The sequence below is a fragment of the Apteryx rowi genome, unplaced genomic scaffold, assembly GCF_003343035.1.
Source record: "Apteryx rowi isolate R43461 unplaced genomic scaffold, aptRow1 scaffold_44, whole genome shotgun sequence".
NCBI lineage: Eukaryota > Metazoa > Chordata > Aves > Apterygiformes > Apterygidae > Apteryx > Apteryx rowi.
In genome coordinates this window covers 1,943,796-1,960,163 of record NW_020450694.1, presented here as the reverse complement: position 1 = coordinate 1,960,163, position 16,368 = coordinate 1,943,796, and the positions used below count along the sequence as shown (strand labels likewise).

The following is a 16,368-nucleotide window of genomic DNA, read 5'->3' as shown; positions in this document are numbered from 1 at the left end:
AGAAAGAGATGGAAAATACAAATAAATGAAAACACTTGTCCCGCTCCCCTCAGAAGTTTTCTATCAGCCACAGCATTGATACAAGAATCCCTTAACAGTTTCACAGGTGACCCCCACAAAGGAGAAATACAGGTGAACTATAATGCCAGAGTCTGAAAATTTACAACGTCAGAGATTATGTTTGTTTTCTGGGGGATCTGGGGGGGAAGAGAAGTTGCAAAAATGATTTGTCTTTTGCCTTTCTTACATTAAATTTCCTCTGAGAAAAAGGCAGAGGGTAAGGAAGAACAGCTAGCAACAATCTATCTTCTTAYAAATATTTTTAAAAGAAAGACATAATAATTTGAGTTTGATTTTTCCATATGCTACCAACAGCACTAAAAAAAMCCCCTTTAGTTTCCATCTACAACAAGTGGCATCAGGCTAAAAATAGCTAGTAGAATGCTAATACATAAAGCCTTTATGCAAAAGCACTTATCCAGTCAACTGCAGAACCTACCTTCGTTAAGTAAAAGCTGTAGCCAGATAATCATTAAGATCAACAGTAGTGCAAATGGCAAGCAAAGCCAGAAGAAAAGAAGAGGAAAGGTCAAATCATTCACCAAAGGGACCAGAGGATACTTCATTGCCCGTTTCAGGTTACGCTAAGTTTAAAACAGCTTGCTTGCTCTGCTCTGCTACCTACCTTTTAATAACTCTTATTGCATCACTGCGTTTGTCACAAGAAGACCGCTGACATTCTCGGCATAGTTAGCAAAAGGCACAGCCCCRTGCTACGCAGGGAGGCAGTAAAAAGGATTAAGTATAGCATAAGAAGGAGAACTGAGAAAACATCTGATTGTCCCTCCTTCAGCTGGTAATTAAAGRATAAACAGAAATTAGGAAGCCCTCAAGGCTTATGTTGAAACAGTAGTAAAAGGTACTTTTATATCTTTAGATATAGGATAGATAACCAAGCGCTTTTACCCCTGCCTTGAAACTAAGTAGCCAAGGTAACTTTTGAGAAATCAATAAAACAGAGTCAGCCCTGCAGAGATGTTTAAAAAGGATGACTTCTAGCTAGTTAAAAACTACTTCTGTAAGGCTCTCTCCTTTGACATGGGTCATAGGTATGCCTCATATTAACACGTACTCTGTTTTTAACCTTCTTTGGAAACTTGAATCTTTTAATGAATCCATTAGGAAAATAAGCTTTCACATGTTAATTCCCTATTTCCCTCCCCTCCAAGAAAGGCATGTAAGCACGTTTCATAACATACRTGTTTGTAAATCTATTTCTTAATAATAAGGGAGTTTGGTAGTAACCAAAGTAGGAACAGATATGTGACTTGGGTAATTTGGTATTGATCATTTTTGCAAGAGTGGACAAACCAGTTAACCTCTGTGCATGTTTCTCCTTCAGTAAAATAAAACCATTATGTACCATTTACCTCGCAGGGAGAGTTGTTTGGCTAAATTAATTGTTTGTATAGCTCTTAGGAAACCTTAGATGAGAGGGTCTATATGAGCGCACATTATGAATGATTGCATGCATTGAATKTTCTTGTTTGGTGCTTATGTTTGTTTTTATGTAGTAACAGCCCCTTGAAATGAGCCGTTTAATCCCAAGACCTAAATGAACTTTGCAAATTCTTATTAATTTACACTAACAACACCATTGTGTGATAAAAGAAAGCTATTATGCCTACTTTGTGCATTGGGTAAACAAATGAGAAAAGCCATTAATGACCTGAGTTTCAAGGGTGCTAAATATTTGCAGTCCCCATTTCCCACAGTGGAAGTTGTAGGTACTTGGCATTTCTGAAAGTCAGATTATTAGTGGTTTGTCTACTAATATAACAACAAGAATGACAGAAGGGAACAACGTCCAGGAGTTTTGACCTCACTCTACAGTTTTAACAGTAAAATCCTTCTCTTAGTCATAAGGACATCAAAACTCCAAACATAAAGAACATTCTGCCGTAAAAGAAAAAAACAACAATTCAAGCTTAGAGCTTGAAAAGGTTTTGATGCACAATTTTAAATTAAAAAGGCTGAAGAGGAAGACATSGTCAGAGAGTTTGACTCAGCCACAGACATGTGATACAGTACTGAGATTAAACAGAGCTACAGATTTCTCCTGCCCATCTTGTCATACCCAGCGTGGTGCTCTATCACCTAAATGAGGTGCTAGCACCTTTCAGGGTGTATTCCAGTTCTTCACTATGTTGACCAGTTTCTGCTGTGTTTTGGGAGAACGGGCTTATCCTTCCCTAGCCTTTCTGCGGCAGTGTTGTTAGGTTGCCACCAAAGTGGAACGTTTTCCGTTCTGCATGCTCGTCTCTTCCACGCCGGTGCAGGGACACAGATCCAGCAGAGGTCAACAGAAAAGCAGAGGGCATTTCAACAACAGCTTGCAGCCCTCTGAAGGTGGCATGCTTTTCCGGCAGAGAGATATGAAAGCTGAATGAGAACAAAGCTTAGAGGAAATACATGTTGCTAACCGTTGCTGTGATTTTCCAGAGGCAGTCTGATACAGGACAGTGGGTTTACTGTCACCTAGATCAGACTGGCTGTGGTACTCTACCTGCTCTTCATGTAGCTATGTGAAAAGCTTGATCTGACCCTCTAGTACCGAGCACACAAATAAGGGAAGTAACACCAATCTGGGAGGGATATTACTATTACACGACAGTTGAATTTCTAAGCCTGTTACGGTCCCTGGGTGATATGACAGTGCTGGCAAGTTGTTTGTTGGGTGCTAGTGGAGGTTTTAAGGTTGGGGGTATGCTGGGGAAGCACGTTTCCCTGAATAAAAGATGACTTTGAGGGCGCAGGTCCTCCCCTGTGCAGTCCTGAAATGGCACAGGGGCCTTCACAGGTTAGAATTACCATAAACTACGCGTGGACACACCAGTACCTTGGAAGTAATTAGTGCTGTTAGGGTTCTTTACAGGCTTTCCATTATTGACTTCCCTGTCTTCTTGCTTCTGTTAAATACTGTTATTAAGAACTGCTGTTATTTGTTGTTTTATTAGTACGACACTTAACTGCATAACAGTTAATTAGGGGTTTCACTTATGCTTAATCTATTGCTACTGCTTCTCAGGATCAGAAACCTAAAATTTCCTCCGAACAGCCGGGCGTCGGCAGTGAAAGGCCTGCAGGCAGGCTTTCCCCAGGGAACTGCTGCAAGCGGTTCGGGTGATGCGCAGGGGCAGCAGGAGTCCTGSATTTTCTCCCCAGACGCCGGTGACACAGTCTGGAACCCCGGACAGGTTGTGTCCCCTCCCCGCGCTCCCTTTTGGGTTTAGGCTGCCGCTCTCGCGTCTGTTTTGATTGCTAACTTTTTCAAGGAGTTTTTAGGAGCTTTGACAGTTTCAAACTTTCACAGTAGAGTGACTATGGCGATCTCGGACGGCATTTTACTTAAACACTGAAAACCACTTGCTCAGATGGACAGTCTCCGGGTTTTCTCGTTTTTAACCCTGGCGGCTGCAGGACCTCACGGCGACGCCCCTGCCCTCTCCGCGGCGGAGCGGCCTGCGGGGCTGGCACGGCTCCCGCCGCCAGGCAGGGCCCGGCCCGGGCAGGACGGATTAAACCCGCGCCGGGCCCCAAATAAACCGGGGGGGGGGGGGAAATAAACGCGATCGGGGGCGCTGGCGGGGCGGCCCCGTCTCCTGCTCGCTCGCAGACGCCCCGCGGCCTCCCGCCGCCCCGCGGAACTTCCGTTCCGGGCCCGCGTTGCCGCCCGGAGGGGCCGCGMAGCGCCCAAGATGGCGGCGCCGGCGGCCGGGCGGGTGTTCGCCTTCCGCGACGCCCGCTGGGCCCCGGACCCGGTGCTGGAGCCCGGCCCGGCCGTGCGGACGCCGCAGCCGGTGCCGCTGGTGATCGACAACGGCTCCTTCCAGACGCGGGCGGGCTGGGCCTGCCCCGACCCCGCGGTGCCCGCCGAGCCGCTGCTGCGGTTCCGCTCGCTGGCGGCGCGCAGCCGCGGGGCCCGCGGCGGCGCCGGCGCCGAGACGCAGGTGGGCAACGACCTGGGCAGCCCCGAGCCGCTGCGCTGGCTGCTGCGCTCGCCCTTCGACCGCAACGTGCCCGTGCAGCTGGAGCTGCAGGAGCTGCTCCTCGACCACGTCTTCCAGCGCCTCGGCGTCGCCTCCCAGGTGCCGCCCGAGCCCGGCGGGGGGGGGGCCCGGGCCGCCCGGTGCCCGCATGAGCACGGCTTCAGGGCCGGCTGCGTGTTTTGGGGGAGTTCCGCACCGCTTCGAGCTCGCGGGTTGCCCGGGGGCGCCGCAGCGCTCCGTCCCCGGCCGGGCCGGGCCAGGCCGCCCCGAGCTGCGGCCGGCGGGAGGGCGCGTTGCGCCGCGAGGGGTCCGGAGAGGAGCCCGTGGTGCGGCTTCGGCCGGCAGCCGGCATCGAGACCCGGCTCCTGAGGGAGAGACTGAAAACTGCCGCTTTGTGTAGCGTTCCCACTGATGGTGCGGTCAGCTCTCGTGGGCCGGCTGTTCTGTATGTCCAGCCGCACTGAGTTGCTCTTCAGGCTTGGAAGCCTTTTATCTACATGGCAATATCGGCTTGAAGGCTTTACCTAAGGCTGAGCTAAACTTCCAGCAGTTTTCAACTGCATTTAGGCTCCTCATTGCATAGGTCAGTTACTTATCTTTTTGTGCAATCTGCAAAYGCTTCTAAAAATCCATTCTCCTCTCCCAAAAGGAGTTTCTTTCCTGGCCAAATTAATGTTGGAAATCCTGCTATAGGCGAGGCATCTTTTTTCCGCTTAAACGCCAGATGTCATTTAACTTACTTGCTTAGTAACCTGCACGTAAAGCACTTTCTCACTGCTGTTTTGGGGAAGTTGTTGCTGACATTTAAAAGTAGAGACAAGGATGAGTATCCCTGGATTTTTCTCTTCATATGCTCTCTTTTCTCCCCTCCCCCTTGTGTTTCTTACAGGGTTGTGTTGATCATCCGATTGTTTTGACAGAAGCAGTGTGCAATCCTCTGTATTCAAGGCAAATGATGTCAGAGCTCCTCTTCGAATGTTATCAAGTTCCCAAAGTATCCTATGGCGTAGACAGTTTGTACAGTTTTTACCACAACAGAAGGCAGAACTGGCCCTGCAGTGGTTTGGTAATATCTTCAGGTTACCAGTGTACGCATATTTTGCCAGTCTTAGAAGGCAGGTGAGTTCTTAGTGTCTCAAGTGCAGCTTTTCCTACTCTGTCCTTGACTTTTTAGTGATGAAAATACCTATTCCTCTAGCATTTGGTGTTCTGGCTTCTGCAATGTGAGCTCTTATCGGCTCTTGATTTATGCTGAAGAGAAGAACTAGGCATGCRAGTCTTGCTAACTCCTACTGAATTTTGAATTGAAGTAGTGCTGTCCTTGTGCATACTGCTTTTTTAGTTACTACTCATAGATCCAAATTTCCAAAAATAAAAGACGCTGTGTGCCCCAAACAAGATCAGTCATGAAAAACACATATTATGCTTTAATGCAGCTTTTGGGACAAAAGAAAGTGAGATCCGTGCAGTCCTTATAAGGCTTTTGTCATTCTGACTAGGCTGCTGTGTTGGTCTAGCCTGTCTGAAATCCTTACTGCAGGAAATGGCTTTGCGTTATCTGGCAGTTGCTTCAACTTTTCTAGTGTTGTACCTGGCCAACTGTGAAATGTCACGTAGGTGAGAGAAACTGATTTTTGGCTCTACTAACCATCACTTCACTTCTTGAAATAGAACAAAGCATTTTCCTTGCTGTAGCCAGAATTACTTCATCTTTACAGCCATGACGTCCCAAGCTGGTCATAAATTTTGCATAAAATAATTCAGTGACATGCAACGTCTTTTTATGGTGTTAGTTGTGTTCCATATGCCRCTGACAAGTTCTTTGAGATTTAGACTCAAGTTTCTCTCAACTTTATCAAGCTTTAATAAAACTGTGAACTGGTAGGCTCTGTCTATTTTAAGTCTAAATTAAAAGTCTTGTCATCTGATAGCATTTCCAGAGGTAATGGGAAATAGAAATCCTGGCTAAATCTTTACTGGTTTGCAGAGGAAGTCAAATCCTTCATTGTTCCTCCTCCCATCCTCCCCTTCCACCTTGTTCTCCCCCCCCCCCCTTAGAACAGAGCCTTTCAAGAAATACCTGCAAAAAGTCTGAGAGAAGCAGGGATGTTAGAACTTCTTGTAAATGCTTTTGAAATACTTATGTGGGAATAATCCTCTCTCCACTTGATCATATGAGAAGTTAAATAATACTGAATAAAGTAGAAAGTCTGTTTTACCCTGAGCTTGTGACTCTTTCCAGCCTCAGTTCTCTCTTGGGTTTTCAGGTTGGATGCTAAAAACTGCAAACGTATTAATCTTGGAGGGTGTCAAGCTGCTGTGTATCTCCAACGCCTCCTTCAGCTGAAATATCCAGGACATTTTGCTGCCATCACTCTCAGCCGCATGGAGGAAATACTGCATGAGCATAGCTACATTGCAGAGGACTATATAGAAGGTAAAAACAGCTGTAACTTGTCACTAGGTAACATTAATCCAGACTCAGTTCTGTCCTCTACATCCCTTGTTCTCAGATTGGCTGAGATTCTGGCGGAAATATACTGACTGCTAATATGCATACGTGTGTGTGTGTATATATATATAATGTATATTTATRTATTTATATAGGTATATGTAGTTCTGACTGCTAACCTACTGCTTACTTTACAGCTTTCTTTCCAGTAATCCATTTCACAGGAAGAGCTTGACAGCAATTTCAGATGTCATAAAATGAAGAATGTATCATTAAGCTAGAAATGAAATTTAAAAAAAAAATCCTTTCTGTATTAATTCCAGTACCTCTGTGAATGATAATTGGGATTATTTTGAAGGAAAATATTTTAAAGTCAAATTTATTTAATTAACTGTTTTATTCTCTACTTCCAGCAAAACATTGGGCAGGATGATTTCTGCATCTGACCATGTTTTTTTCACTGCTTTTCTGTACCCCTAGCATATTGATTTTAAGATTTTTCAAAACTGCAGAGAACACATCTAATCTTTTTTTGTTTGGGGGTGTGAATTAAACAAGTTTTAAAATTACTGTTGTAAATGTCATTCTAAGTAGTTGCCGAAGAACTTTTTTTTTTTTTTCCTGAAACCTGTCACATATGAAATAGTATTTAAAGAAAATACTTTGCTCTGAGAGTGTGCGGAAGTCCTTAAAAATGTATGAGGAGTCTCCCTTACTGCGGGCAGAAGAGACATTAGTGTGCGCTTCGCACTTCTTGGTCCTTTGTGTTTCCTTCATTCTGGAGATCGGAGCACTAAGAATCGTCTGCGCCGTGTGTGTGGTTAGAAGGAAAAGCTCTGAGGGGGAAGCTAAATACGGGGACAGTTGCCAAGAGGTGGGCAGAATCCTAGACTAGGCTGTTCCCTTCTTGCTTTAAAGTCTGAACTTTCGGTACGGAATGCTTACAGGATAAAAATCGTCCTTTTCAGCCTGGCAAAACAGTTATTTTATTTTCAAAACGTTCAGAGCTACAAAAGTGGCGGTCCCCTGAGTACTATGAGAACAACATGCACAAGATGCAGCTGCCTTTCTCGAACAAACTCCTGGGCAGCACTCTGACATCGGAGGAAAAGCAGGAGAGACGGCAGCAGCAGCTGCGTCGTCTTCAGGAACTAAACGCGCGTCGTCGAGAAGAGAAGCTGCAGCTTGACCAAGAGAGGCTTGACAGGCTGCTCTACGTACAGGTAATCGTGGCAATGACGCTTTCTGTTATCTTTTGGGAGGTCAGGCTGCCCTTAGAGCCTTATCTGAGAGGCCGTATATTACTGTAAAGAAACTATGAGCGTCCCAGCTGTCTTCTGATGTCACAGCTCTCTGCTGCTGTGGCCGCTGTAAATAAGCTATGACTGTCCCAGCTGTTTTCTGAGGTCAAATGGGCTTTTTAAGGTTACTTGCAACATGAAAGGGAAAGGTTATTCATGCAGAGAATGCTTCTAGGATCTGAAYAGTACTTTTGTTGTGAAGTATTTTGAGTGCTGCTGAAGTGTGCACATCTGTAATATTTAGTAGTGAAGGCAGAGTGTCTTTAATGTTTCACACAGAGCTGATTATCCTGTACTGTTCWTCACAACTAGTTGTGACCTGTCTGTAGGAACTTCTAGAAGATGGTCAAATGGATCAGTTTCACAAAGCTTTGGTGGAGCTGAACATGGACTCTGCAGAAGAGCTTCAGTCTTACATCAACAAACTGAGTCTGGCAATTGAACAAACAAAGCAGAAAATCCTACAGGCAGAAGTCAATATTGAAGTGGATGTTGTGGACAGCAAACCAGAGGTATAACATTGTCACCAAGTTAATCTGGTTGTTATTATCTCTGGGGGAGTTAAGTTTCTGTGCCTGAAAATGCGCCCCTTCAGACGACTCTATTAATGAACCAGGGTTTTCCTTTAACACACTGCAACTCCTTGTTAATTTGGCTCTTATTCCTCCCATTGCCAGCTTTCTGTGCAGTTACAGAAAGTTATGGTGTTGATTTTGTAGCATACGCCTGAAATCAGTAACCCCTTCTGTGCTGTTCGTCCAGTGCTCTGGGACATTTCTTCTAGTTTGATTCCATTTTGTGTTTTGTATAAATCTGAGCCTAGTCTCTAGGCTTCCTGACACTTGTTAAAATGGGCAGTTACATGAAATTAAGTTTCCTAACAAATTTCTTGCTCATCTTTAAGAGGTTGGGAAAAAGAAAATTAGCCTAATGGGCAAGACCAGTCAAAAGATACACTGCTTCCCTTTGTACTTATCCCTGATAGTGTATGCTAGCCAGAGTCCTTGCTTAAGGTTGACTTGCTTAGAGGGTTTTAAATGTGACACCTAACCTTCATAATTAAATTAAATGTGACACCTATTCCTTCATAATTCAAACCAACCTCTAACTCTGCTTCTGCATTAGTTTTGATGAAATAAGTGGGCCTGGTATGTCAAAAAAAATTTTTTTTCAATTGTCCGACAGTTAAATGATATTGAGTTTTAAATACTTAAACCTCAAGTTGTTATGATCCTAGGGCAAACAATCCTTTAAAAATCTGTAGCCTCTTATCTTATGAAAGGTATTGGAGAACCTATTAAGTTCCCCTCCTTCCTCAACAGTGTCTTCTGTTCTGTTCTTCCCTTTCATATGGAGAGATTTTTGTGGGGATCTTTGCCTCATTTTGGCTATTTTTTAGGTGCAATTAAGCAGCACTTTTTTCTTCCCCCTTTTTAAAACAATGAAAGGCTAATTGCTAGACTTTATTACAAGGCATGTAAGCTAAAGCTTTTGCTAGTTAAGTCAACCTCTGTTCAGGGAGAGGTAGAGAGGGAAACAGGAAAATGAAGTAGAGAGGAAAGTGGTGCCAGATGTAGAAATTTTCATGGCTTTTGTGGGACTTGAGGTGTAGCCAAAACTAGCAGGTGGGCTGATATCTTCTGAGTTGTTTTGCCTACCCTTATCAGGACACTTGTGTAAGAATGAGGACAATGGGGTTTTGGCAAGGTTGGGGTAGACCCTGGAGTTATCATTGTGGTAAGGCATCTTCCTGCCTTTTGTCAAAAAAAAAAAAAAAAAGTATTCCAGAAAGAAGTAATTGAGAGACAGTTTCTTATAATTTTGCCTGGTGGTTGTGCCTAAGCTGAGACATGTCTCAGTTTTGGATCCCGTACTCCTTTTGTTTGCTAGGTATTGTCTCAGACCTTGGAACGAATCAGCAAGCCTTTCTGTTTGGTCTAGGCTTTGTGAGAAGGCCTACAGTTATCGCAGAATTCACTCATGAAGATTGTCTCGTTGTGGCTGTGTAAAAGAATAAAAGCTCAAAATGTTGTCCTAGGTTTTGTGCCAATTCTTCAACAGAGTTCTACATTTCTTTCTGTTGCTAGGGTTTTTTTGAGACATAAAAAGAAGGGGAATAAAAAAACATAAGTGTGGGAGATAACTTCAGATAACTACTGTTAGTTTGCTCTAACAATGAACGCTCCTTAGAATTTGGTTTTGAGTAGTTGCTTGTTTTAAGTGGACATATGCTAGATACTTAAGAATTTTTTGAAATGTAGTTTTGTCTCCTTCCCGTATTGCTTGCTAAATGTTAGTACAAATGTTTTAAATTACAAAAACAAATCTTTGGGATTTTGTTACTAAAGCTGTTTCATTATAATGCTGAAATAAATGAGGTAACTTAAGAATTGTTCTTATTTCACAATAGTACTCTGGGATCTTTCTTCAGGAAGGAGCTCTGGGGCACCTTTATGTCTGTGTAAAATTAAAGGGTTTTTTTGGTACGTCCCATATAGTAATGCCAAGCAGTTGAAACTAGGCAACCGTCAAGCGCTGTGTGGAGGCTTTGTAGCTAGCAAATATTTGTTTTCCAGACCCATGCAAGCAAGGCAGCGAATTAAATGGTAATTATAGAGCAGTTAGAAGTGCTGGAAATGCACCAAGTTTTAACCGACTTAAAAAGCTATTTTAATAAGTTTTAATATGTTGTTATATTTAGGACATGGCTGGCTTAGGATCCTGGCAGCTTTTTGACTAGGGCTTTAATTTCTGAGTAGGCATCACAATAAATTATTGGAAGTGAGTTTGGGGGTTTGGGTTTTTTCCTTTTTTTTTTTTTTTTTTTTTTTTTTTTTTTTGCCTTGAGTATATGTATTAATTTCTGTTTTCTAGGTTGTTCACTGCTTTGATTCTCTCTCCAGTACTGGAAAAAAGCATGTGTTCTGGTTCAAGCATGCAAAAGAGCTGGAGGTTAAGGGATCAGGACTGAATTTCCACRTGTATCACCAGAATTGCAGTCACATGTATGCCTAGCCCATCAGAGCTAACCTACTTCAAATAACGTCTTCCCTGTTTCTGTTTCCAGACCCCCGATTTGGATCCGTTAGGCAGTGAACAGTCACTGGAGGATGTGGAAAGCATTAATGAGTTTGAGCCTTTGTTTGCTGAGGAGCAGCCTGAAGTTGAGAAGCCTGTTGCTGCAGTGCAGGTTTGATTTCTGTATCTACACCTTGTGTCAGAGATACTTTCTGGTTGTCCAGCTAGTCTGCTAACATGTTTCCAGGTGTGCTCTTGGACGAGATCTCTGAACAGTGCATTATGAGGAGAGAAGCTTAGCTGATGTTTTGGAGCAAAAGTTCTGCTCGAATGTTTTTGTGTGCGATCCGTAGCCCAATATCCCACCAAGAGGCCCCAGTGAACAAAGCTTTGAACTTGTGAAATAGAGCCTCGGAACTGAGTGGCAGCAGACACAATGAAGCATAGCATAAGYCTGGCTTCCTTAGTCTTGTGAAACCTTGTCTTAAAAAGCTTTTACAACACGGCCCTTTGTCTGAGAGTGCATTACGATCTCTTTTGTACAGAACTGTTTGGAAACTTAGCTTAAGGCTGATTTAAAGTTTCTGCATGCCTTGCATAGATGATACCCTTGTACACAATGCTATCAGCTGCCTGCTAGAATAAAGTTTATTGAGCAAATGGAAATGCTTGGGAGGTGAATGAGGAGAGTGTTTTCTAGAATACTACTGTTCTTTAACTTAATTTTCTATTGCTTTTCAATCTCATACTTTTAAAGCCCGTGTTTAACCTGGCAGAGTATCACCAGCTTTTTCTTGGCACTGAGAGAATCAGGGCTCCAGAGATTGTCTTCCAGCCTTCCCTGATAGGAGAAGACCAGGCAGGAATAGCAGAAACGATGCAATATGTCCTTGAGAGGTGAGTTTCCAAAGCTACTTGGCACTTGTTTACTTCAAACAAGCTAGTTTTATTTTGATTTGAGCTTTTGCAATACTGCTTGCTTGGCAGCAACTTGAGAAAATATATTTGAATATTCATTTTTGGTGGGCTCGAGCATTGCAGGTTAGATGTCTTYGTGTTCTGGAAACCAGAACAAGGGGCTTGTCTAAGTTCTTACAGATAAGAACAGCAAACCCTTGAATCCCTTGAAGCAATAAGTTGGCAGTGTCTGTTTTTGAGACCAAAATTAGCGGTGACATTTGTGACTTATGATATAGGCACACTCACTGGACAACTGCTTCCAGCCAATTTAACATTAGAATAAAGTCACCCACCAAATTGTGTGAACATATGAGATGGAATGCTGCTTTTTCAGAAAATGTGAGCTCTACAGAATTATTGATTTATGGGGCACAATTCAAAGTGCTTTAAGGATTTTTTTTTTCTGCTACCCCACTGAATTTCAAGAAAACAAATTAACGCAGGGTTTGATATTAGGGAAGTGAAAGAGATTTCTCAAAGTAATTCTTGAAGACAGATATCAGTATTCTCCGTAGCTGCTCAATTCATAGGAATGAGGCACTTAAAAGATGAAAGTGATAGGTTTTTTTGTTCTTTGCAGGTATCCAAAGGAGCAACAGGCTGTTCTTGTCCAGAATGTTTTTCTCACTGGTGGAAATGCAATGTACCCTGGACTGAAAGCCAGAGTCCRGAAAGAACTCCTGGAAATGAGGCCATTCCAGTCGTCTTTTCAGGTACATGCATTGATGAGACTTCCATATGAACAATCTGTTCATCCATATTCAAAAGTATTTCAGATTGGGTGAGGTACAGAGTGGGTGTACTTAGAGCATGGAAATGACAGGAGACTGWAAACAGCTTTTTTGACCTGACAAAATGAAGGGTAAGCAAGGATACAGTTGCTCTCTAAATACATTAGAGAAAGTAGGGTGAACTTCTTGGAAGAGGAAGAGCCGCTTCAGCTAAAGGACCATGGAAGCACAAGCAAGTATGTTTGGCCGGAAACTTGCAGATTGATTCCTTATAATTAGGATAGTTATTATTTGGAACAAGCAGTCTTTGGTAGGAGTTGTTGCTGGGAGAAACTGAACTCACTTAAAAAAGGAATTACATATAGGATTTATTACATGTAATGATTACCTGGGATGGCAGCAAAAGAGATTCAGTGGGTATCTTCCAAACGTGTTTCTCTGTATTATGCTTGCTAGTAAAAAAGCAGCAATGAAGGAAGAGCTTGCGATGCATTTGTAATGAGACTTGTAAGAACCTTCCTTGCTGTTCTGAAACCAGCTTACAGGTTTTCTCTCCATCTCTGCTGCCTTCCTGAATAGCAAAATAGTTTATAGACCRTGAAAAAGATGAGTGTGAATATAATCTTGTGATTCCAAAACTGTTTCTTTCCAAAGTGAGTGCGTGTAGCCTTTGGGCCCCATGTGACYGATAGAAACTCATAGGAAGTTAAAACCATATAGCTGGTAGTTTTAAGAAGGATGTCACTTCCTGGTTTTGAGCATATGTTTGTGGGCCTCTCATTTTCTTCCGCTTCTAATGTTGCTGCTTGTAACTGAATAAGAGCTTCCTTCTTTTCATTAAATATGGTCCATAGTGTGCTCCCATCAGCAGTCTGTCACTTCACAGATGTCACATATGGCACTTGTGTGGTGCCTAGCATAGTAATCCCAGAGCTGGACCAGGAAAACGCTTCATGCTGCAGCATGGAATATTTGAAATGGAAATGTGAATCTCTGCCAGTGGAAAGAGCATGCATGGTCTTTTCCCACATACTGCTRTTTCTTAGCCTGCGGTATTCCTCCCTGCTACTCCAGTTCCAGGCAATTTTTCTGGTGTGCTTGGAACTTGTTTTGCACCACCAACTTTTCCAGCCTTGACTTCCGGCTGTGATCACTGTTGGTTGTGAATATGATACACCCACATATTTTGTCAATCCACAGAAACTGAGCAGGCTTGGGGAAAATTGGTCTCTAGGTGCACACACTTCAAACCCTCTCGTAACCTTTCTTCTCAGGTTATTTCAAAGGCACTGAATGATGAGCTCAAACTTCTGAAATTAGTGATTTGCACCATATAATATTCTAATCAGGATAAAAAAGGACTTTTCTCTCTTGTGTTTAGTTCTGAAGCAAATTGGTGTTYTCCTACACTGACAGAGATCCCTTTGTATCTTTCTTCCATCCAGGTTCATCTTGCTTCCAGTCCCATTTTAGATGCCTGGTATGGGGCTAGGGATTGGGCAGTGGAATACATGACCCGTGAGGAAGGCTGGATAACCAGGAAAGACTATGAAGAAAAGGGGGGAGAATACCTCAAGGAACACTCTGCTTCAAATGTCTATGTTCCTATTCGCCTTCCAAAGCAGGCCCCGCGGACAACTGAGGCTTTAGCACCTAGCAGAGCGCTGGCGTCCAGCACAGGCAATCCCTGTGAGCAGGCGTAGCACAGAGCCTTTGCCATGTGCTCTCCTGGGGAGATAACAGTGCAAAGGGAAGAAGTGCTACTCTGCAGAACGAGCTGTGCATAGAGTATAGGCCTCAGCCTAGCCTTGCTGGCTAGTCAGTGAGCATAAGGTATCTCATCTGGTCRCTTGAATGAGGAGGAAAAAGTGCCCAAAGGCTCTGGGGCATCAGTTGACATAGTCATAGTACTTGTTGCCTGTGCGTAACACAAGGGTACGTATCGGCAAGAAGGAACACAGCAGAAGTACATTCCAATGAATGCAATTTTTCTCATAAACTTTCACTCAGGTTTTTTTGAGGGTATGTTTTACAATTTTTTTCTTAATTAAAACTTACTGGTTTTATACTGTTTTTATTGCATGATCCAATATCTCGTACCAAGGGGCTTGTATCAAGCCAGTCAGTCCAGCAGGCGTCTCCCTTGCTCGTTACTCTGAGCGTTCGTCAGAACACGTCATGCTGCCAGAGACGGAGACGGGCTGATCTGTGGGTTTCCTTCTGAGGCTTCTCTGACTCGTATCTTGTTTGATTTCCTTCCTGCTATGCACTTTCTACTGAACCACTGCAGAATCAGTGGTGGGATTTAAGATACTTTCTGACAGTGAAATGATGTCCTGTTTGAAACTGGAGACCTGCTCACATGGAGCATTGTCCAACTGTAAGGAAAGAACCCTTCATAAAGCACAGTCTGGAAGGATTTCCAGTTCCTGTACAGTCCTTAGGTTTTGCGAGAGTGGTGGCTGAACRGAGGAGCTCTTGACTGGTGGGACTCTTCTGTATTGCTGTTTGAAAGAGTTGGCTGGGGATATCTCCATGTTAGTGGGCTTTTTAGGGCTAATCTGTAATTAGTACCTTGTAATGCACAATCCATTGGCTTCCTCCATTGCAGGCACCTTTTGCTCGTTCCCTTGAAACCATCAGTGTCAGCTTTACTTTAGCAAGGCTGGGAAATGAGAGGAGACGGATGCTCCCTTACCAGAAGACCCCTGATGACTCCGATGTGCTATCACAGTACTATGATGAGTGCCAACACCAATGCAGTCAGGGTTAACAGAAGGTCCAGAGTTAAAGAGGGCAGCAAATTTACCTTTTGACTTAATAGATAATGTTTAAATTCAGTTTGCAATCTGACTAAAAGCAGAATAGACTATCGTCATCATAAGTTGTTTTAACAGTAAAACAAATTCTCTCTTTGTGCTTTATGACTGACTTATGTTTCAGTCATTTGACTCCTTTAAAGAGTACAGCAATAAGCATGTATTTGGTTGAATAATTTTAGGTTGCTGCAAAATGCAGGTTTGCAGCTGGGCCCCTCTCCTGCTGCACGATGTACTACAGCTTAAATTTGATTTGGAATTCAGTTCTCACAGTGAACAACACACTTTTGCTTTCACAAAGGAATAATCAATACTAAATGCTGAATTGAAACCTAAGCCGACTCCATCAGTTTTGTAAGAGCTGTAAACCATTAGGCTGGAAAAGACAAGACTACAGGAAAATATCCAAATCCTAATTGGTATAGAGATGGTGAACAAGTGGTGGCTTACTGTCTCCTAAAAGCTACAGGGCATCAAGATATATTATGCTGCATGTTCAAAACAAAGAATATGAGAGACTTGCTGGTAATGAAGTCAGGGGTTTGTCACCACAGGATGTGATATACATATTTTTGGATTCAAAATGTTACCTAAACCTACTATTAAAAGAATATGCTAAGGGCTATTACTCATTAGGATGTGCATGGAAAGTCCTGTGATCACATATTCTTCAAAGAGTGTATGAGGGAAGTATTGTTACATATCTGCTCTCTTCTTATATGGTTCCTAAAGCATCTGGCACTGGTGACTCTGAGATAGGATGCAGGCCTAAATGGAGCTTTGGCCTGGTCCTGGCTGGCTATTTGGGTAATAGGGGAGGTAGAAAAGGCAGCTAGCTGTCTTCAGATAACCTCAAATTTGTACTGTTAATCCTATCTCTGGATGCCTCAAGGCATACCAGTTTTCAAGATTGGTAATACAATTTTACGGGTATTAACATGGAAAAAAMCATACCATACTGAAATGCAATAATGTTACACCCCAACTAAGCAGCCTTCCTGATCTGAATTTGTGTCRGTGAACCGGAGTAGAGTATTT

At 43.2% G+C, this 16,368-nt stretch overlaps 1 protein-coding gene across 1 annotated transcript; it reads left to right on the top strand.

Annotated features, from left to right (window-relative positions):
• Positions 1-3,755: 3,755 nt before the first annotated feature.
• On the top strand, positions 3,756-15,435 carry ACTR5 (ARP5 actin related protein 5 homolog). The gene is made up of 9 exons (XM_026076807.1): positions 3,756-4,148; positions 4,939-5,168; positions 6,317-6,486; positions 7,507-7,724; positions 8,132-8,314; positions 10,870-10,992; positions 11,578-11,717; positions 12,361-12,493; positions 13,957-15,435. Exons 1-9 carry the CDS (start codon positions 3,759-3,761, stop codon positions 14,212-14,214), a joined length of 1,845 nt encoding a protein of 614 aa, XP_025932592.1. The 5' UTR covers positions 3,756-3,758; the 3' UTR covers positions 14,215-15,435.
• The last annotated feature ends 933 nt before the right edge of the window (positions 15,436-16,368 follow it).